We start from the raw sequence: 24715 nt of genomic DNA, 5'->3' as shown, positions 1-24715 counted from the left end.
CAGGTGGTACGATAGATATGTTCGTGTCCTCTCTCGGCTGACAACGGGTTCTAATGGCGAGTACAATAGCACATAACAGTACGTATTGGTGTGAGGTAACCGGTGACTTTCAAAACGGGGACAGCAAATTTGCATAGAAAAAAACAATTGAGAAGTTTCGTTACAATGAAGGGAATTCATGTGCTGTGAAAATGGAATATTTGTTTTTACCCAAGAGAGCAATAATTCTTGGATCGACTTGTCACACCGACCTCGTAATAGTCTTATCAGCACGGGATCGGTTGGTCAGGCTCGCTTACTTGGTTGATGAAAGTCATCGTATCCCAATTGCGGAGATCGCTGCTCATGATATAAATCACTGGATTGTCTGGTTCAGACTCGATTATGTACAGACCGCCGTCATATAGCTGGAATATTGCTGAGTGCGGCGTAAATCAACAAACAGAGCAACAAACAAACAAATCTGATTAGCAAAACGGTAGCGTTGTCAATTTCATCGTCATGACCTGCACGTGCATAACATGCATACACCCTCTCAACCAACCTGCAACCTGCAACAAACCAAATATATTTCCCCAAACGCTGTGGACCGCCTACTTGTCTCAAACGAGTTTTGTGAGTAGATTCAACTGATCCTGGATTATCCGTAGGTGTATTTATGCATGGTAAACAATAACGGGTGTGCTTGTAAAGGGCGGACACTTGATGAATGTGTCCGGAGTGACGGGGGCGGGGGATGCTGGGCGTGGCTGTTGGTGCAAGTACCTGGCACGTTACCCTGTATCACCATGACACGGTCATGTTTGTGACCACAAGTCACAGTCAAATGTATAACCGTAACTGATAACTATATACTCAACAATCAACATAACATACATTCAACTATCAAATCATTTGACAAGTCACACACTTTACCTGTCAGTTGAGTTACAAATAACCAGAAATCGGAAGTGATTAAATTCCCGATAATCTTTATACTTTAATGCCGTGCAATAACTTAGCAGGGGCAAGAGTAGCAGCAGTAACAATAGTAGCAGTAGCAGTCATAGCAACAGTAGCAGCCATAGCGACAGTAGCAGTTGGAGCAGCAGGAGCACTAGTAGCCATAGCAACAGTAGCAGCCACAGCAACAGTTGCAGTCGTAGCAGCAGTAACAGTCGTAGCAACAGTAGCAGTCGTAGCAACAGCAACAGTTGTAGCAGCAGCAGCAGTCGTAGCAGAAGTAGCAGTCGTTAGAGCAGTAGCAGCAGGGGCAGATGTAGCAGCAGTAGTAACAGAAGCAGTCGTTGCATCAGTAGCAGTCGTGGCAACAGTAGCAGTCGTAGCAACAGTAGCAGACGTAGCAACAGTAGCCGTCGTAGCAGCAGTAGCAGACGTAGCAACAGTAGCCGTCGTAGCAGCAGTAGCAGACGTAGCAACAGTAGCAGACGTAGCAACAGTAGCCGTCGTAGCAACGGTAGCAGACGTAGCGACAGTAGCAGACGTAGCAACAGTAGCCGTCGTAACAACAGTAGCCGTCGTAGAAGCAGTAGCAGACGTAGCAACAGTAGCAGACGTAGCAACAGTAGCCGTCGTAGCAACACTACGAGACGTAGCAACAGTAGCAGACGTAGCAACAGTAGCAGACGTAGCAGCAGTTACAGTCGTAGCAACAACAACAGTTGTAGCAGCAGCAGCAGTAGCAGTCGTAGCAGAAGTAGCAGTCGTCAGAGCAGTAGCAGCAGGGGCAGATGTAGCAGCAGTAGCAACAGAAGCAGTCGTTGCATCAGTAGCAGTCGTGGCAACAGTAGCAGACGTAGCAACAGTAGCAGACGTAGCAACAGTAGCCGTCGTAGAAGCAGTAGCAGACGTAGCAACAGTAGTAGACGTAGCAACAGTAGCCGTCGTAGCAACAGTAGCAGACGTAACAACAGTAGCAGACGTAACAACAGTAGCAGACGTAGCAACAGTAGTAGACGTAGCAACAGTAGCCGTCGTAGCAACAGTAGCAGACGTAACAACAGTAGCAGACGTAACAACAGTAGCAGACGTAGCAACAGTAGCCGTCGTAGCAACAGTAGCAGACGTAACAACAGTAGCAGCTGTAGCAACAGTAGCAGCAGTAGCAGCAGTATCAGTAGCTGGAGGACGCACTAGGATCCCGCCAGGTTACTTATATCGTCAGCATTCCCCCTTCATTGTGTTTGACACATTGGAAACACCGTCACGAGATGGCGGACATGTTGCCGTCAGCTTCCGTTAGCATTTTGACAGTAATCTGATATCGGCTTCAGTTTTTTTCGAACCTTGCGGAAATGTTTCCAGTGTTTAATCAAATTTTCAAAAGAAGTTTAAAAAACAGTATTTCCTCCTGAAGGCCGCGGGCGTTGGTACTGTGCACAGCTTGTGTTGTGCTTGGGATATTTAACGATACATTCTTTCCGTACTTGGGTCACGTGATCTATGAATGACGTCATATTTCACGGCCCGGTTCAACTGGTGGTGTTGTTGGTAGACGTCTTAACTGGCACAAGTCTCCAAGGCAATAATCATTAGTTTAAATCATTTCTAGATTTAGTAAATAATAAGAACAAGTTGTCCCTGTAAGAGATGAAGTCCTGTACTGTCCACATATCGAGAACTGCCTATCAGGAGGATAGCATGAGACACATCATGGACTATTCTTTCAGTACAGCTCGAGCATGGACGTCCCACAATGCTTTAGTCCAGACTAGATGCAGCGGAGACACAGAGGGACACGGCTGTTGATGTCTTATATAAAATCATCATAAAAACATTGAAATAGTCAAATGAGTCGAAAAGCGCACACAATTACCCTTACCTCGCTGAGGCAATAGTAGGATTTTCGAATAATTCAGTTTAACGTACTATATGACACTCCACCCGTGAAGATCCGGGGTAGAATATGTCTTCAGCAACCAATGCTTGCCGTAACAGGCGACTATGCTTGTCGTAAGAGGCGACAAACGGGATCGGGTGGTCGGGCTCGCTGACTTGTCATCGTATCCCAGTTTCGTGAATCGATGCTCATCATGTCAATCATCGGATTGTCTGGTCCAGACTCGATTATTTACAGGCCGCCGTCATATAGCTGGAATATTGCCGAATGCGGCTTTAAACAAACAAACAAACAGAGACATTTAATTAGTCCGGACGACGTAAATCTGGGACCCTCATATTTCTGGCGCTTATTTTGGCAACGCAGTGTCGAATTAAAGGGACATTATCCTAAACCATAACTAATACGGAAATTGATTATTCGTACGATGTCACTGGAAACGACACCGTCCGGATGAACGGGTTTCCTTGTATCTATAAAAACATGGTGACAATTTGTGCTGTGGTCCAGAAAAATTCTTCCAACGGGATATTTGCTATATCTACGGCTCATCTTGTGTCAGAAATATATGTCGACATTCCGCGTTATCATAATCCAAGGGAAGGTTAAATTGCAGTTAAAGCGATACCTGGTCAAAGTGATGAGCTGGATTCGAATCTCCATACTGGTGACATGTGTTTTACCCACTCTGTGGTACCCATCGCCTTAATCATTCTGGAATTAAAACTCAAACCCACCCACCCACTCACTAACTCACTCTCTCAAACCCACTCACTCATTCACTCTCTCAAACCCACTCTGTGGTACCCGTCGCCTTAATCATTCTGGAATAAAAACTCAAACCCACTCACTCACCCACTCACTCACTCACTCAAACCCACTCACTCAAACCCACTCACTCACTCACTCTCTCAAACCCACTCACTCACTCTCTCACTCATTCACTTACTCACTTACTCAGTCAAACCCACTCAACCACCTACCCACTCACTCACTCACTCTCTCGGTTTCACACAAAAAGGCAGGGCTTCAAACAGACATAGTCTGGAACGCATTCATTTGCATTATGACAACATCGAGGAAACACACGAGAGTCTGCACTCACGCAGTGCCTTCGTTAAGTTTTAAGCAAGTGCAGCTTGGAAGACTGAAGCCAAGGTTTTAAAAACATCCATTTGAGAAAAAAAGTAGTTGGCAAATATCAGTGTTGATAAAAGTTCTAATAACAATCAACTTATTTGCAAGAAAATAATTTAATCTGCTTCACAGGTTAAACTCCTATAAAGTAATATTATGAAACAGGGTAGTCTTGTTCTGCCGGCATGACAGACGTATGTACTTCCTTACAGACATAAAGTCTGTTGTGCGCGACCTGTGTCAGATCCCATTGGTACGGATACTGTGAGGAGAATTTTACGGGCGCTTTAAGAGATTGCGACGACTGTAGGTGGCGTGGTTCTTCTTGAGGACAGATTCAGACCTTCGTGAAACACCCATTTGCTGTGGACATAGAGACCACTGATAGATTGAGGTCTCCAGTCGGGGTCTATAATCGTGATGCACCCATTTGCCGTGGACATACAGACTACTGACAGATGGGGGTCTCCAGTCGGGGTCTACAATCGTGATGCACCCATTTGCTGTGGACATACAGACTACTGATAGATGGAGGTATACAGTCGGGGTCAATAATCCTAGCACCCATTTGCTGTGGACATACAGACTACTGATAGATGGAGGTATACAGTCGGGGTCAATAATCCTAGCACCAATCTGCTGTGGACATACAGACTACTGAAAGATGGAGGTATACAGTCGGGGTCAATAATCCTAGCACCCATTTGCCGTGGACATACAGACCACTGATAGATGGAGGTATACAGTCAAGGTCTATAATCGTGATGCACCCATTTGCTGTGGACATACAGACTACTGATAGATTGAGGTCTCCAGTCAGGGTCTATAATCGTGATGCACCCATTTGCCGTGGACATACAGACCACTGATAGATGGAGGTATGCAGTCGGGGTCTATAATCGTGATACACCCATTTGCCGTGGACATACAGACCACTGATAGATGGAGGTCTCCAGTCGGGGTCTATAATCGTGATACACCCATTTGCCGTGGACATACAGACTACTGATAGATGGAGGTATACAGTCGGGGTCTATAATCGTGATGCACCCATTTGCCGTGGACATACAGACCACTGATAGATGGAGGTCTCAAGTCGGGTCAATAATCGTGATGCACCCGACCACAAGCGACTTACAATTTGATTTCTTGAAAAAAAAGCATCGAGAAAATCAAACCAGTTAGGATATTGGAAAGCTATCGATCAAGATTTACTTGCTTATCGCGACTGTTGCCTTAGTGAGCATGTGTTTGGACTACTTCGAGAACTGTTCCTGGGTGATCACTCCAACTGAATATTTCATGTGCAAATCATGCGAAAACTCCGTGCAAATATACCTGGCTTTAGATTGTGAGCCCAAAACATCCGACATGAAGACAATCATAATCTCCAGGTGAAACGTTGTGTCAGTCACGGTAATGTGTTTGTGCTTTGATGGTGACCTTGACCTTGACCTCAGTAGAAACATACAGGAAACGAGTGGACGATGCAAGCGACTGACTGAAGGATGAGTGAGTGAGGTGGGTTTAACGCCGCGTTGAACAGTAGTCCAGTTATATCACGGCCTGTCAGCTTAATGTGGGAGGAAAGCCCGATGTGATGCAGGTCTCAGACGTTTACCGCTTTGGTCAAAACTCACGAGCACGGGTATGGTGCTGACAAACCTAGAAACATTCGGGACGAACCGAGATTCGAACCCACAGTCATAGCTTTCTGGGGTGCTTAAGGGACGCAACTCTGCACATCGAAATGCGGCGCATTTTAGGCTATTACTAATGCAGCGGTGCTCCCTTATTTCCTGAAAGATATCTTCACAATGCGTCAGTAGCTTGGTAAAAAGATTATTCTAATTGAAGCTTTCATGCAACTGGTGACAGATAAGATTCGCTAAGTTTTCCAGGCCACAAGGGCGGTCGGGTAGCCTAGTGGTTAAAGCGTTCGCTCGTCACGCCGAAGACCCGGGTTCGATTCCCGACATGGGTACAATGTGTGAAGCCCATTTTTGGTGTCCCCCGCCGTGATATTGGTGGAATATTGCTAAAAGCGGCGTAAAACCATACTCACTCACTCACTCCAGGCCACAACATTTGTCATCCATGCTCCGCATTCACGTCACAGCACCATTCGCATCCGGTTCCATCTGGAACGGGTGACGCATTCAACGCCGGACTTTTCGGACCTTTCACGAACACCCCCATAATGTATTTGAAGGCATTTCTGTTCGTTTCACTGGCCCGAGATATTGGCAAGCGAGGCAAACGTTGATTCTCTATTAATATGTGATTTCCATCATGTCACAATCAATCGATACTGGGCCACCCGTGGCCAATTACCACCAGTTGAAGATTTATAAAGATGAGGATGCTGAGCCTTTCTGCTGTTCTGTTTGACTCACAATGGCTGGCACACTTTATTAATGCGCATGCGTCGCAACAAAGTTAGCAATACTAATGTTTGGGCATATAGCGACGATCATGCTCTGTTGGATTTGGTCTCTTTAACGAAGGAAAACAGTTGATAATTACATTTGAATACAAATACCATACGAGTTTCCGTTAGTATCGCTGTCTGGCTGCTGGTGTGGCGTCAAGCAACTCTCGCTCAAAATCAGTTGACGAAACGCGGTTAGATATAATAAAATATGTACCCGTATGGTAAAAGTGTTACTTGAAAAGGACTGGTGTATTGTTTTCTCTGTGTATCGCACAAGATGACCAGTGTATTGATACATCTGTTGAAATGCCATGTCTTCAAAAGAACAGCCAGCCTGGTTCCCTGGGTATGCTGCGCTGGCGCTACACTCAGTGTAGCGCCAGCGCAGCATACCCAGGGAACCAGGCTGCAGAACAGCCTACACCCAAGCTCCATTACAACGTGTGCCACCCTTCGTTTCCAATCCTCAAACGAGTGCTGTGATGAGTTAATGGCACCTGAAACATGACCGGTTCCATACGCATCTGACAGACCCGTGGACATGGAACAATTATACAATACGCATGTCGAGCTACGATCATTATCATAATAACTTTCATGGAGGAATTCTAATATTTACAGGGGGCACGGGTGGCCCAGTCGTCTGAGGCACCGCGATTCGCTGTGCAGAGTTGCGTCCCTTGGGCACGCAAGAAACCTAGGATTGTGGGTTCGAATCCCGGTTCGCCCCAATTATATTTCTAGGTTTGTCAGCACCATGCCCGTGCTCGTGGGTTCACCGAAGTGGTAAACGTCTGAGACCTGCATCACTTCGGGCTTTCCTCCCACATTAAGCTGACACGCATCGATATAACTGGAATACTGTTAAAAGCGGCGTTTAACCCAACTCACTCACTCACTAATATTTACAAGTGACGTCATGTAACTTGTGCATTAATACTTTGTTCTTGACCAGAGAGTCTTAGGATAGTGAACAAAGCAAAATGACTGTATATCAAGCTTTATAAACTTGCCATAGCCGATACCTATTTGCAGATCACGTTAACGACACATACAGGGCCGCGCTTAATACAAGTATGTCTTGGCCCTACCAGACAACAGTTTCATATCTACCAAATAATCATGTGAACACTGACTAATAGTATATCATGACGTCATCATTTTGGTGCGACGCCGTCGAGTTTCTATACCATTGTTCACAGTATCAGAGATTAAATTTTCCAATTTCTGCTATTCTTGTGCGTAAGCGTGAATTATTGGTACAGTGCCGCCGATTGTGCAGTGCATTACACGGAGATGTTAAATCCCTGGTACCTTTCTACACTTTATATTTAAACAAAGTTGGGTTTCTTCCACGGAGTAATCTTAAATCACAATAACATCATTTACAGCCCGTAGGTTTAACGTGAAGCACATTACATCTGTCCAAAATACATTCTGTATCTAGCGATTCATCTCCACTTCAAAGCAAGCTATTTTCTCCAGTTGAGTGAGGTTATCCAATATTGTACGACTTTAATACCTTGCGGCTTGCCCGCAATTCCAAAGACATAAAACTCAAAATATGCTTTCAACTCGCATGCTAGAAAGTGAAACTTCAATTTCATCGAATTATCATAGAACTCGTTTTTGTTTGAGATATTGAATTCAGCGTCTGTTTCCAGCTGGAGTCATTGCCCTGTGGATGAAATAGCCCAAGGCAAGGTATGGTCTTCTTTCTTCTATTTTCCCCATGGTTAAACCCTGAAATTGTAGGAACGGATGAATGTTAGTTATTGAGCATGCCTCGTTGCAGTTCTTTATTAAAGTGAAATAACATCCACTTTGAGCACTGTTGTCGACTCGATAAACCGCTGGCTGTATGAGAAGCGCTGTCTTGGCCGTGGCTGGTGCCAGCATTCTACAGTACGTGATCATCTTACCTGTGGAGATATAATTGTATACACTTTGATAGGCTGCACCGTCAATCAGTACACCCTATACTGAGTGTGTGTGTGAACGTGCCCTTCGGGTAAACACAACTTGAAAGAGGCAATAAGACATATTCAAGTGTACACGCCACAACATTGTGGGTTTCACCAAAGTTCAACAAACTTTACGCCCTGTTTCACTTCGCACTTTCCACACAGCTCACTCGCTGTGATATAACTGGAATAATGTTCAGCTCGGCGTTAAACTCGTTACATGGCAGGACACTGTTCTATAGCCATATACATGTATTATTTCTTCTACAAATATCTCGCAAACACACCCCAAGCCATGCTTGTCGTACAACAGAATCTGAAAACACACATCTCAAAACAACCGGGAACACACATCTCGACATAACATTGCAAACACCTCTCGACATAAATTTGTACACACATCTCGACATAATCGTGTTCACACATCTCGATATAAGTGTGTACACACATCTCGACATAATCGTGTTCACACATCTCGACATAATCGTGTTCACACATCTCGACATAATCTTGTTCACACATCCTGACATAGTCTCGTTCACACATCTCGACGTAATTGTGTTCACACATCTCGACATAATCGTGTTCACACATCTCGACATAATTGTGTTAACACATCTCGACATAGTCATCTCGACATAATCGTGTACACACATCTCAAGATAATCATGTTCACACATCTCGACATAATTGTGTTCACACATCTCGACATAATCTTGTTCACACATCCTGACATAATCTTGTTCACACATCTCGACATAATTGTGTTCACACATCTCGACAAGATTACATACATCTCGACACTGGCGTATACATACAATCGCAAGCTGTCTCATCAACTGAAGAACCTGGTCGAACAGGCGGAATCAATGAGTCCTTGGAAAATCCAGTTATACCAAATGCAAAAAGACGCATGCCGATACGTATGTACTTTTTTGTGCTTTTGTGTAGAATATGTTAATTAAGCAGGCGTTGTGAGATGTAAATGTGGAGGATGTTGAATCACAATACTGCTCACGTTTCTTACCCCTTAAAAATATAGAATATCAAATTTGTAAAATGTTATTATGTGTTACGTTGACGGTAACTGATGGTGGTGGGGTACTAGCTGAATGTAATGGCCCTCATGTAAGACATTCAGAAGGATGGGTGGACTGACCTAGCCAACTCAGGCGTTAACCCCACACTGTGTCTCCTTGTTTTATCATTCACACTTATGACTACTCAAGTCTGAAGACGCATCGGTACGACCGTGTGATTGGTGAGTCAAGCTGCCTCTGCCGTACTCGTGTGTCAGTCTTCCTCTGCCGTAATCGTGTGTCAATCTTCCTCTGCCGTAATCGTGTGTCAATCTTCCTCTGCCGTACTCGTGTGTCAATCTTCCTCTGCCGTAATCGTGTGTCAATCTTCCTCTGCCGTACTCGTGTGTCAATCTTCCTCTGCCGTAATCGTGTGTCAATCTTCCTCTGCCGTACTCGTGTGTCAATCTTCCTCTGCCGTAATCGTGTGTCAATCTTCCTCTGCCGTACTCGTGTGTCAATCTTCATCTGCCGTAATCGTGTGTCAATCTTCCTCTGCCGTACTCGTGTGTCAATCATCCTCTGCCGTACTCGTGTGTCAATCTTCCTCTGCCGTAATCGTGTGTCAGTCTTCCTCTGTCGTACTCGTGTCAGTCTTCCTCTGCCGTACTCGTGTGTCAGTCTTTCTCTGCCGTACTCGTGTGTCAATCTTCCTCTGCCGTACTCGTGTGTCAGTCTTCCTCTGCCGTAATGATGTGTCAGTCTTCCTCGGCCGTACTCGTGTGTCAGTCTTCCTCTGCCGTACTCGTGTGTCAGTCTTTCTCTGCCGTACTCGTGTGTCAATCTTCCTCTGCCGTACTCGTGTGTCAATCTTCCTCTGTCTAACTCGTGTGTCAGTCTTCCTCTGCCGTAATGATGTGTCAGTCTTCCTCTGCCGTACTCGTGTGTCAGTCTTCCTCTGCCGTACTCGTGTGTCAGTCTTTCTCTGCCGTACTCGTGTGTCAATCTTCCTCTGCCGTAATCGTGTGTCAGTCTTCCTCTGCCGTACTCGTGTGTCAGTCTTCCTCTGCCGTACTCGTGTGTCAATCTTCCTCTGCCGTAATCGTGTGTCAGTCTTCCTCTGTCGTACTCGTGTCAGTCTTCCTCTGCCGTACTCGTGTGTCAGTCTTTCTCTGCCGTACTCGTGTGTCAATCTTCCTCTGTCTAACTCGTGTGTCAGTCTTCCTCTGCCGTAATGATGTGTCAGTCTTCCTCGGCCGTACTCGTGTGTCAGTCTTCCTCTGCCGTACTCGTGTGTCAGTCTTTCTCTGCCGTACTCGTGTGTCAATCTTCCTCTGCCGTACTCGTGTGTCAGTCTTCCTCTGTCGTACTCGTGTGTCAGTCTTCCTCTGCCGTACTCGTGTGTCAATCATCCTCTGCCGTACTCGTGTGTCAGTCTTCCTCTGCCGTACTCGTGTGTCAATCTTCCTCTGCCGTAATCGTGTGTCAGTCTTCCTCTGCCGTACTCGTGTCAGTCTTCCTCTGCCGTAATCGTGTGTCAGTCTTCCTCTGCCGTTCTCGTGTGTCAATCTTCCTCTGCCGTACTCGTGTGTCAGTCTTCCTCTGCCGTACTCGTGTGTCAGTCTTCCTCTGCCGTACTCGTGTGTCAGTCTTCCTCTGCCGTACTCGTGTGTCAGTCTTTCTCTGCCGTACCCGTGTGTCAGTCTTCCTCTGCCGTACTCGTGTGTCAGTCTTCCTCTACTGTTTTCGTGTGTCTGTCTTCCTCTGCCGTTCTCGTGTGTCAGTCTTTTTCTGCCGTACTGATGTGCCAGTCTTCCTCGGCCGTTCAAGTGTATCAAGCTGTTTCTCTGCCGTACTGATGTGTCAGTGTTCCTCTGCCGTTCTCGTGTGTCAGTCTTCCTCTGCCGTACACACACACACACACACACACACACACACACACACACACACGTCCATGCTCGTCGCTATTATATCAGCAATAGACTCATTCCCATTACTTGCTGTTGGTACTGTGTACTTATGGGTACCGAAATATACAATACACATTTTGTTCTTTGGGATTACCACACCTGAATGGATTTGTAGTGAGAGAGTTGGGTTTAACGCCGCTTTTAACATTATTCAAGTTATATCACGGCGTGCCAGCTTAATGTGGGAGGAAAGCCCGGAGTGATGCAGAGTGACGCCTGATCGTGGCACCTTAGACGACTGGGCCACCCGTGTCCCTGAATGGTATTGTAACTCCACACAACAGGAGCTGGGCAAGTGGGGAGACCCCGATCTGGCAGCAGGCCATTCCACACGAATTTGATTTATCTCTCTAGACCCAAAGGCATTAGATTGTATGTGTATCTATGAAAATACGTTATGCATATTGTTAACAATTATGATCGACATATTTCTGATAAACAAAGGAGAAAGGTCTACACTAACATGATTGTCGTATTGTGATGGTGGAATACCTTCAGGGAGACTTGAAGCACAACACAGGGTATGTTTGTCCCTATATATGTACATGGTATTTAGTCATCATATTGATCTATTTTTTTAATGAACAAAGCGAATCAATAATGTATGAAAGTATTGATAAACGTGCTGCTATGGCGCCACGCAAATATTTGCAGACTCAAATGGATCAAGACATTAAACAAGCACTATCAGTCACGGAAAAGGTGACACCCTGTCAATCAAAAGAAAAAATACATTGAAGTGGTATATCGATATGTTTGTTTTATAATGATTTTAATCCTTTCAAGGACCCTGTGTCTCCCCCGAACTCCGTGTAGCGACAAACTAGGGACAAGGATACTACTGTCTGTACAACTGAAATATATCAATGTTGGGGCCCAGCGAGATTTGACTTAAACCAACATGACACTGCTCATGAGATGCCAAGACCAGCATCATCAGTACATTTCACTAGATGCGGAACTATTTCAGCACTATAGTCACCACATGGGTCTGATGGAAGGGAAGGGATTCTGATGGCCGAGAGGGTGCTTTACATCTTCATCCTAGCCTTCGTCGATGTTGCCATGCGCTGTACGATGTGCTTGACGATGTTGTGATGCATTGTATGTTGTGGTTGATGATGCTGTGATGAGCTTTATGATGTGCTTGATGATTTTGTGATGCGCTGTATGATGTGCTTGACGATGTTGTGTTGCGCTGTATGATGTCCTTGCCGATGTTGCGTTGCGCTGTATGATGTGCTTGACGATGTTGTGATGACCTTTACGATGTGCTTGACGATGTTGTGATGCGTTGTGCGATGTGCTTTATGACATTGTGATGCACTTTACGCTGTGCATGACGATGTTGTGATGCGCTGTACGATGTGCTTGGCGATGTTGAAATGCGCTGTACGATGTGCTTGACGGTGTTATGATGCGCTGTACGATATCCTTGACGATGTTGTTATGCGCTGTATGATGTGCTTGACGATGTTGTGATGCGCTGTACGATATGCTTTTACGATGTTGTGATGCGCTGTACGATGTGCTTGACGATGTTGTGATGCGCTGTACGGTGTGCTTGATGACATTGTGATGCATTTTCCGATGTTCATGACGATGTTGTGATGCGCTGTACGATGTGCTTGATGATGTTGTGGTGCGCTGTACGATGTGCTTGACGATGTTGTGATGCGCTGTACGATGTGCTTGACGATGTTGTGATGCGCTATATGATATGCTTGTTGTGATGAGCTGTATGATGTGCTTGACGATGTTGTGTTTATTTGTTTGTTTGTTTGTTTGCTATTTAACGCCGCACTCAGCAATATTCCAGCTATATGATGGCGGTCTGTAAATAATCGAGTCTAGACCATACAATCCAGTGATTGACATCATAAGCATCGATCTACGCAATTTGGATACGATGACATGCTTTTGTGTACAGTGCGATTGGCGATGCTTTGATGCAATGCTCGATGTTGCGATGAAACATAACAATGCCGCTAAGCCCTGTGCGACGCACCTAACACCCGCACGTGCATGCACGTATTGCATATGAATATTTGGGGATATTTCATCAAAGGTAGGACTGAAAACCATGTATTAAATAAAACAACTGCATCTGGACCATGCCAAATATTTTGTTACATGGTCGGTAGTTGTCAACTGTTTCTAAAGTCTGTTTCTGTACATAGTATTACCCCGTTACATATTCGGCAATCTTCACCTAAAGTGAGTTGCTGTTTCACAATGTATTTTTTTAATAATCAGTTTATCATTGAAATTTGTTTAAAACCAAGATAACCTTTTCTATGGCTAACTTTGTCTTCATGCCTACAGTTGTATGTAGCAGGTTATGTAACTGATTCCACTTCATGAACAGATAGTATAGTGGAATATCATGTTTATCTCATCGAGTGACGTGGGGAAAGGGGATAATGTCACGAGCGGCGTAGCCTCCTTCCCTCCCGTCACGACGGCCATGCTACGGGCTCGTTGTTGAATGGATTACTCCCGTACCTGTACACTCGGCTTTCCGAGGGGTAGTACTCGTAACCGTCCCTCGAAATATCTCGTGATATACTCGTTATTCCGTAAAACAACGAAGACCAATCCCCTGAATTTCTTTCTACATGATGGGAGGAGTATTTTCTACGGCGTCTATGATGTTTATCTGTATCACTAATGACTTTCCTCCCACATTAGGCTGAAACGCCGCGATATCACTGACGGAGTGAGTGAGTTTTTACGCCGCTTTTAGCAATATTCAAGCAATATCACGTCGGGGAACACCACAAATGGGCTTCAAACATTGTACCCATGTCGGGAATCGAACCCGCGTTTTCGGTGTGACGAGAGAACGCTTTAACCACAAGGCTACCCGGCCGCCCTTGATATCACTCAAATACTATTCGATGCAGCGTTAACCCACTCACTCACTAACTCACAAAATATTTCCCTTATTCTTTTGCAATTCCGACCTAGCATGCTGTCTTCAATCTCGCTATGACATACATGACGCTATGACACACATGACGCTATGACATACATGACGCTATGACACACATGACGCTATGATCACAGAAGAGTCCGACGACGTTGATCTGCGCCTTATCTCGGTGTAACCCTCCCCTAAAACCCAATGCAAACTACACATTACAGCCTAAAGTATCAATTGACATACTTTGACATTAATTGATTTTCCATTACATAGGACAGTAAAGAAAGGTTAAGGAGAACATTAGAAAAAATATGCCGTACAATCGCCTTTAATCCAAATACTGAGAGGTTGTTAGTTTTCAAGAAAGCAGTTTCGTCAAGTAATATACAGAACTTATAGATTTACAGTTATCACTTGCAATATAAACAAACCAGTCTGACAGCAAACACATCACATTACCAGAAAGTTAGATATCTTATTGTCACATAATTCCTGGTCGATGTGATTTGCTGTGGAGTTTTCCTCATACGTGCATCCATTGTAATTAAATAATGTTTGGAAAGGATGTTATCAATTTTACATTCTATTAAAAACCTTTACCAAAAGGTTATCCTGTCGTTTGTCAGAAATAATGTTATGTTTGATTTTCTTCAAATGAAATTAATCTCTCCTAAACGGTGTTGTGTTCTCAGGCGGCGATAACTATAAACCATTATTTTAAACAATTTGAAACCAAACCCCTTCGTTGCTGCTCGAAACCGAAGAAAAGTTGTAAGCGCACTTGATACTATTAATGTTATTCCCAGATCTTTTCAATAAAAGCGGCATTGAGGAAAATTTATGTCAAATTCTGCGTTTGATCAACGAATCAAAGATTTGGATTTTGTTTTATATGTGGAAAAAAATGTCAATGAAAGGGCTGTAAACATATGCATCTTCTCGCCATCATTCGCTCGACTGGGTTCACAGCGAACATCAACTGCGCGTTATATTAAAGTCTTCGATTCCCGACCTACTCGGCTGACGTTGTAAAGTCGTCCCTGATATCGGCGTATCTCGCGTCTTCTCGTGCATATTTCTTTTTTAAATCTCGACACCGCAGCTCGAGCATTAACTGGCATATCGACAAAAGGCAAGGGGTGAACACTTCACGACATCCGGGTATTCTGGTCTTAAATAATCAGACAAGTTGCCTCAAAACTGATCATGAACTGGGGTTTGTTTGTTTGTTTGTTTGTTTGTTTGTTTGTTTGTTTGTTTGTTTGTTTGTTGTTTAACGCCGCACCTAGCAATATTCCAGCTTTATGACGGCTGTCTGTAAATAATCGAGTCTGGACCAGACAATCCAGTGATTGACAACACGAGCATCGATCTAGGTAATTGTTATACGATGACATGCTTCATCCAAGTCAGCGAGCCTGACCACCCGATCCCGTTAGTCGCCTTTTACGACAGGCATAGTCGCCTCTTACGGCAAACAAAGAAGACCTATTCTAATCTTCACGGGATATAGCCAACATGACATGACTCTATAAGTCGATCGTCTAGATGGCTCCTCTCATGGACTCATACAGCCTACATGACATGACTCTATAAGTCGATCGTCTCGTGCGATCCCTCACCCCATCCCCATCCCACCCCTTCCATTCACTTGCACTGTACACTGAGACGAAAGTGGACAACCCAGGCTTCCAGAAGAACGGTAGAATACGGACCCACTTGCCAACACGTGGAGACCGTCTACAAATTGCGTGATCAGGTACCGGGTCATTATAATCCGGTTATGGGTCTCCTGGGCCAGGGTGTGACACATTGGTTCGATAATCTAGCAAGACAGAGCGTCAAACCTCACTGCTTCATTTGTTTCTAGTTTGGGAACGTTATATGGGGATGAGTAAAAGTTATGAAGATGTGAACAGACTTTTAAAAGAACCGTTATCTTTATCTCGCACATGTATAATGATATGTGTACATCTGAAATACACAAATATCCATGAAAATATTTTTTAAAACATTCCTTACTGTAAATTACTACACTTAACAAGCCACCAATCAACAGAGATCAAGGCTATTTCATCCCACCCGCCTACTATGAACTCATCAAACTATAATCACCTGTTTATTGGCTTCATGACCCTATTGGCTTCTAGCTATGTGTGTTCTGTCCATCGTGTTGTGACAGCATCATCCCTTTGTTGTCACACCTACCTATGTTATCCCACTCATGTATGCTTTGTTGTTACTGTTAATCCTCTACTGTTAATCCTCTACTGTTAATCCTCCACCTACTACTCCCTCATTCAGTCTTGCTTGACAACGGTATAAGGATCTATACCGAAACGTCGCTTTTCACAGTATTAAAGAAGTTGTTATCCATAAAAATATTGTGTCTATCTTACACTAAACAAGTTTGTATTACCAGGGCACAATGATCAAGGAGAGATAAACTATGTCATTGGGAGAGGCGGGAAACGTTGACCCAGATTTCGTGTAGCGAGGTATGGGCACTTTTGTACAACTTGAATAATTGACGGGGGAGGCTACACGAGTAAACACACAGAACGCTAAGCACAAGGGAGGTAACTCTCACAGAGTATGTGTGGTTCATGGTTACACACTCACAGCGTTGTGGGGTTTTAATTCTAATATAATCTAAATGTCTCTACTACTCTCTCTACTAGTTCATTGTGAAATAATGTTTCAACAATTTAACTATTTGTTTGAAAAGATCAATTATGAAAAAATACAAATTTATATACTTTACCACTGTAGATATGCAAAACATGTTATGTCATTTCGTCCGGCAATTTTGTCACTATCATAACTCTCCATTCAATTCTACATAATGCAACATATGTTGCTAGCATTGTTGTACTATCAAAATAGTTTTTTTATGCCATTTAACATCATGCATTCCACTGTATTATTGTGTCATTTTCATACGCACTGTTCCTTGAAAACAACAGATGTTTCAGAAGTCTTTGTTTGTGAAAACATATTACTAGCTTTGTTTTCATTATATGTCTGATATATTCTATTTTTATATTTCAAAAAATAATTAAACTGTTATGTTCCATATTCTCATACCTGATTCTGAAGGTACCACACGGAAAGTACATATGTTCGCTGTATGACAGTATAGGTACCTGCATCAACAGGAAGATATTTTACCAAACTTCTTCGCGACGCGTTGAACCTATGGATCAAAGTTTTCTTGTTGATATACATCCTGCACTTTAATCATTGGTGCCAGTATTGCTCTACTATAGCTATCAGTCCATATTTCAATCTCTTGGTGCCAGTATTGCTCTAATATAGCTAACTGTCCATATTTCAATCTCTTGGTGCCAGTATTGCTCTACTATAGCTATCAGTCCATATTTCAATCTCTTGGTGCCAGTATTGCTCTACTATAGCTATCAGTCCATATTTCAATCTCTTGGTGCCAGTATTGCTCTACTATAGCTATCAGTCCATATTTCAATCCCACGGTGCCAGTATTGCTATCCTATACCTATCAGTCCATATTTCAATCTCTCGGTGCCAGTATTGCTATCTTATACCTATCAGTCCATATTTCAGTCTCTTGGTGCCAGTGTTGCTCTACTATAGCTATCAGTCCATATTTCAGTCTCTTGGTGCCAGTGTTGCTCTACTATCAGGGGGGAAGTCATATGATATTCATGCTAGACCACAGAACCATCTCAGACTTATCTGATAGTGTTTATTTGTTTGTTTGTTGTTTAACGCCAAACTCAGCAATATTCCAGCTTTATGATCCACGCAATTGGGATACGATCAACCAAGTCACCGAGCCTGACCATCCGATCCCTCTTATGACAAGCATAGTCGCCTTTTACGGCAAGCATTGGTTGCTGAAGATCTACTCTACCCCGGATCTTCACGGGTCTAAAGTGAGTGAGTGAGTGAGTATGGTTTTATGACGCTTTTAACAATATTTCAGCTATATCACGACCGAGGACACCAGAAATGGACTTCACACATCCATGTGGGGAATCCAACCCATGTCTTCGTCGTGACGAAAAAACACTGAGCCACCCCACTGCCCTCTTAACTGATAGCGTACAGTTACTGTAGTAATTGTACTAAGTGTCTGGTTACATTCACATCGCTTTAAATGATCCTATGTAAAGAAAGACAAAGGTGAACCCTTCATTTACCCTTGAACGATTTGGATGTGTTTGAACAGTACTTCAGTTGTACCAGGTGTGTTAGCTCAATGTGTGACGGAAACCTAAACAGAACCATGTCCTAGATGTTTGCTACTTTGGTGAAACCACGAGCACGGGGTTGGTGCTGCCGGATTCAAACCCATGATTATGGCAGCTAAGGGAGGTAACTCTTGGCAGCATATTGCGCCGCCTTCGCCGACCAACGAGAAACAATGTTGCGGCTTTATAAGTATTACTAAGGTCTTATGTAAACTGCTCCTATATTTAAGTTCCAGTGATTGTCATTCTAAAGGCACGGTATAGATATAGGAGCCCCACAGTGTGTTATAGTCAAACGACCGCCTGGTGGTAAAGCGTCTGCACGGAGAGCGGAATGTCGTGGGTTCGATCGCTAGCCGCTTCATTAAAGAGACGTTAAAAGATGGCACTTGTTGTTACCCTGCCTGGCGCTAGGGGCTTAAACAAGGACTGGTCGGCTAGTGTGTCTGAGTTAGGTATTCTTGTTAAACTGCAGATTGTATTCAGACTGATGGCAAATTGAGACAAAGGTGTAACCGTGCTTACGTGTCACATTTCCTTGTGAAGAGCACAGTTTACTTTTGTGTCTTATTATGGAAATAAACAATTCATAGCACCATGACTACTACTGACGTCATAGTCATGTTCCGTTTTGCCCTATTGGAGATGGTTGAGATAACAGCATGAGTTGCAAGAAGACAAATCAACAGAAGAAGGACGTAGAAAGAACAACAGACATTGTTCGTCTCCTCCTTTCAAGGATTTGTCTCATACTCGTTTAACGCCGCACACCGCAATATTCCAGCTATATGACGGCGGTCTGTAAAACCAGTGATTGACCCCCGCAATTCGGATACGATGACATGCAGTAAATTTAGTCCCCGAGTCTAAACAACCGATTCATTTAGTCACGAAGCAGGTTTCTGAAGACCATTTGTAACCAGGAATCCTCATGGACGAACTCTTGTGATTGGGAAACCCACAATATACAGCAATATATAAACAATGCACGTCGTGCCCCCTGACCTCCCTCCCCACCCCCCTCCCCCCCTCCCCCCGCCACACACATACATAAACACAAACATACACGCACAAAAACACGCCCGCCCGCACACACGCACGCGCACACACACAAACACACGCACACAAACATACAAACACACGCACGCACACGCACGCACGAATAACACACAAACACGCGCGCACACAAACACACAAAAACACAAACATACAAACATAAGCACGCACAAACTCTCACACACACACACAAACACACGCACGCGCAAACACGCACGCACGCACATTCACGCACGGGCACACACACGCACGCGCACACATATACACACAAACACACTAATGAGATTGTAATAACATAGTACTAAGCTATTGCGTTCGCTTATATCAGATTCTCAGGGTAGAAGTTGTTTGGACAATGAATATGCATGAATTTCGCTATATGTCCTGTGTATGACGATACACGTGAGCAGAAAGGGAATTCCATCGAGTGTAATATTGGGATTCCCCGACATTCCGCAGTAACAAAAGTAGTCCGCCTCGGTGGGCGTGGCTTAATGTTTTACATTCATTGGGAAATGAATGCAATAACACGTGACCAATTCAGCTAATCAGAATGCAGGAATTTCACTCACCACAACGAAAATTTGATTATATGTACGCATTCTCAATCACTCACTCACTCACAACAAATCCGTCTGCAACAAATGGAGTGATACACATGCAAATATAACACACAGTCAAGGTTTATTTCAGAACTGTAGAATACAGATAGCGATCACAACTGACAAGACAGGTAACACTATTGTTTCCAACGACCGGGCTGTACATGATCTGCTCACACGAAATCCAACCCCCAACCACATAGTTCAGGTAGGTAATTTGGGGATGCAACAACTCGCATCCTGAAACTATATAAATATGAATCCTTACATTACATAGTTGTAGAAGTACGGTTCCAATGTTCCCGTGTCTGATGTGTTGTAACAGCCTGAACAAGACCTGCGGAACGGTTCTCGGTATGATGAACAGTCAAGTGCCCCAGTTATTGTGCGGAAGGACCCAACTGTACCACTTCGGGGTACGTGCGTGTGACAACAAACAAGAAGGATGGCCTACAACAAAGAATGCCCTAAATCCAAGAAGGATTGATGACAAACAACAAAGGTGATTTAGAGAAAAGAAAGATGACCTACAAAGCAGAAGCGTGATTTACAGACAAGAAGGATGCCCTTCAACCAAGAAGGGTGATCTACAGACAAGAAGGATGCCCTACAACCAAGATGGGTGATCTACAAGCAAAAATGATGACCTACAACCAAGAAGGATGATTTTTAGACAAGAAGGATGCCCTACAACCAAGAAGGGTGATCTACAAGCAAAAATGATGACCTACAACCAAGAAGGGTGATATACAGACGAGAAGGATGCCCTACAAACCAGAAGGGTGATTTTCAGACAAGAAGGATGCCCTACAACCAAGAAGGGTGATCTACAAGCAAAAATGATGACCTACAACCAAGAAGGGTGATTTACAGACAAGAAGGATGTTCTACAAACCAGAAGGATGATTTTCAGACAAGAAGGATGCCCTACAAACCAGAAGGGTGATCTACAAGCAAAAGGGATGACCTACAACCAAGAAGGGTGATATACAGACAAGAAGATGCCCTACAAACCAGAAGGATGATTTTCAGACAAGAAGGATGCCCTACAAACCAGAAGGGTGATCTACAAGCAAAAGGGATGACCTACAACCAAGAAGGTTGATTAACAGACAAGAAGGATGTTCTACAACCCAGAAGGATGATCTACAAGCAAAAAGGATTCCCTACAAACCAGACGGGTGATCTACAAAGAAGAAAGATGCCCTACAACCCATAGTGAGTGAGTACGGTTTTACGCCGCTTTCAGCAATATCACGGCGGGGAACACCAAACATGGGTTTCACACATTGTACCCATGTCGGGAAGTGAACCCGGGTTTTGGGTGTGTCCAACAAACGCTTTAACAACTAGCTATCCTACTACCAAACCGCCCCCAAACAAGAAGGGTGATTTATAGACAAGAAGAATGACCTTCAAACAAGGAGAATATGTAAACAAGATGGATGACATACAAACACTGAAAACCAGTGGTAAACCTAACGTAATGTGAAACAGAAAACTAAACAGTGGTCTAAAACGGAAAGTAGGCACAGTTCCAGGCGTCCGAGGCCGTCGCTGACCACGGCGGGGGGCGGTAGTCGTCAGCGATGAAGGAGATGGCCGTCAGGGGAAAACACTCGGAACATGCTGCATGACAGATGCCCTCCACCACCCGACCATCACCTGACCTTGTCACCTTCACGTCACCTTGAGGCGACGCCCATCCTACTTCCGGGTCAATCAACAGGCCAGTTCCGGTTGTGTCAATTCGGAATGACCCGACCACGTGTGGGTTACAGCCGGGCACTTCAGAACAGCTCGCGGCGTTTCCGTACTCCAATATTGGGCAACCAATGGACGCAGCGGCGTACGTATTACCGAATCCATTCGGCATGACCCTGATGTTTGAGTTTGACATATCAAGCTCGACTTTCGCGAAGGTTGTCACACCACAATCAGCATTCCCGAGGGAACAGTCGGCGTCGATGATGAAGTCGGTGTAGTTGGAATAATTTGGGCCGTTGAAGGTGATGTATTCATCAGGGTATCCAGAATTCATGTGGGCACAGTAGATTCGAATGCTGGTCTGGAGATGGTAGGAATAGAGCCAGTACTCCCCATCCTCCGCGGTGGAGTTGCAGGACGCTATTGAAGAACACGAGCTGTGGAGATGGACGCAGGTTCCATTCCCCTCCCAGGTTCCGCCCTCGGTGCAGACTCTGTCACCGGTTTTGAAATACATGGTTCCGCACGTCAGTTCAGTTCCGATAGGGATCAAAGTGTTCTTTCCGAAGTCGCTGTCCCCGACACAGCTTGAGACAACGCACGTTGCGGTGCCGTTCACGTCAGTGCAGACAGAGTTCGCCGAACACGAGTGACCCTCGCAAACTCCAGCCAGACGCTGTGGCCAGTCAGCGATGTTGCTGAATACTGTATTGCTGGTCCTGATGAAACCTTCAGTCGTGCCCACAGCTCCTGCCTCTGCATTCAGTTGGCACATGCCGTTACTGACGTTGAAGTTAAAAGACTGGCATTGGTTCCTGAGAAGGCATTCTTTTACACAGATCAGCAAGCTGCTTGATGGAAATTGGTCAAATGCTGAACTATTCAACCAGAGTTTCTGTCTGAGACTGTCGAAATTAGCCCCAGCGCTGCACATCCTCATCCCGTTGTCAAAAGCTGAACTGTTTCGCAACACCAGCAGCAACAGCGGTACCAACAACATCGGCGTCGGCAGCACCGTCATCCTGGCTGTACTGAATGACGACCTGAGTGGATGGACTATACATAGAGTCACGGACACTGGTGGAGATTGATTGTGACCACAGTGTAAACGACCCCCGATAGCTATTGGGTTGGTGCATGTATTGAATAGAATTTCGAATACCTTATTTAATATTAATGCGATTGATTGTCCATGTCGTCGCAGTGTCTTTTGTCCTGGAGATAGACAACTCTCAGGACCATGCCTACGTCTGATGCTGGCATCAAGTTCCGTGTTGCCCTATTGGAGCTGGTGAATGTCTGATGCTGGCATCAAGTTCCGTGTTGCCCTATTGGAGCTGGTGAATGTCTGATGCTGGCATCAAGTTCCGTGTTGCCCTATTGGAGCTGGTGAACGTCTGATGCTGGCATCAAGTTCCGTGTTGCCCTATTGGTGCTGGTGAACGTCTGATGCTGGCATCAAGTTCCGTGTTGCCCTATTGGAGCTGTTGAATGTCTGATGCTGGCATCAAGTTCCGTGTTGCCCTACTGGAGCTGGTGAACGTCTGATGCTGGCATCAGGTCCCGTGTTGCCCTATTGGAGCTGGTGAACGTCTGATGCTGGCATCAAGTTCCGTGTTGCCCTATTGGAGCTGGTGCAGTTTACACCATGAGTTTACCAATAACGGACATTTGTTCATCTCCTCACAACCCGTGAAGATCCGGGGTAGAATAGGTCTTGAGCAACCCATGCTGGCCGTAAAGACGACTATGCTTGTCGTAAGAGGCCACTAACGGCATCGGGTGGTCAGGCTCGCTGACTTCGTAGATACATGTCATTGTATCCCAATTGTGTGGATCGATGCTCATGATGTCAGTCACTGGATTGTCTGGTCCAGACTCGATAATTTACAGACCGCCATCATATAGTTGGAATATTGCTGAGTGCAGCTAAACAACAAACAAACAAACTTATTACACACTATTTATATGTCACCGTGCATACTCCAGACCTAATGGACAATGCATTTTTTTCTTTTTAATGTTCTTATCGAATTATTGACCATGTTGAGAACTTAATCAATACAGCTCACACTGATTATAACCGATACACTCACTATTCGGTTAACTATCGATTGTTAGTCCATCCTGTAAATGGTAGGTCGATGATGGGTATACGGTGTCTGATAAACTCTGCGATAAAGCACAATCTCCCGGTCTGTACACAACACATCGGAGAGAGAACACGTTGAGGAGACATATAACCACTTAAATATTTCAGGATCGCCGACTGAATTGAACTCATTAACAGGGCTGGCAGCATGCTGTAGGATTCGCTACCACATGGCAGACACAAGGGAATCAGCTGCAAGGTGCGCTTGATTATATTGACTGAATATGTGAGGAACATGCATGGCGTTTTCAATAACTCCCCTGTGGTGAAGTACGTCTCGTGTTTTCTTGGGAGCTTAATTTGGGAGCAATGTCCGGTCTCATACAAGACTTAGACAGTTTACCCTTAGAATCAACGAGCGCCTACATGGTGCTTACAAAACAAGAATCATAATCAGGAAGAACCTGGATTCCAACACACAATCACAGGATTCTGATATGCCTAAGGGACGTAACTCTGCAAAGCGAAATGCGGCGCCTTATAGTCTATCACTGGTCTTGCTGAGATCCCTTATTTCCTGAAAGATATTTTCACAACGCGTCACTAGTTTAGTAAAAAGATTATTCTATTCATATTTTTTTTATTTAAGCTTTCATACAGCTGCTGGCAGATATGATACGCTAAACCTGCCAGGTCACTTTTTTCTCATCCATGCTCCGCATTCTGGAACGGGCGGC

The 24715-nt window shown here is 44.5% G+C and overlaps 1 protein-coding gene across 1 annotated transcript; it reads left to right on the top strand.

Moving 5' to 3' along the window:
- Positions 1–982: 982 nt before the first annotated feature.
- LOC124149893 (chondroitin proteoglycan 1-like) lies at positions 983–2242 on the top strand. The gene has a single exon (XM_046521722.2). It carries the CDS (start codon positions 983–985, stop codon positions 2240–2242), a length of 1260 nt encoding a protein of 419 aa, XP_046377678.2.
- Positions 2243–24715: the final 22473 nt, after the last annotated feature.

Source organism: Haliotis rufescens, unplaced genomic scaffold, assembly GCF_023055435.1.
Source record: "Haliotis rufescens isolate VD_foot unplaced genomic scaffold, xgHalRufe1.0.p SCAF_4, whole genome shotgun sequence".
NCBI lineage: Eukaryota > Metazoa > Mollusca > Gastropoda > Lepetellida > Haliotidae > Haliotis > Haliotis rufescens.
The sequence above is the reverse complement of the archived record's forward strand: the minus strand, read 5'-3'. Positions and strand labels throughout refer to the sequence as shown.

Bases quoted from the DNA above. Each gene is read 5' to 3' on its own strand.
- LOC124149893 (XM_046521722.2), top strand. From the start codon at position 983: ATGCCGTGCAATAACTTAGCAGGGGCAAGAGTAGCAGCAGTAACAATA.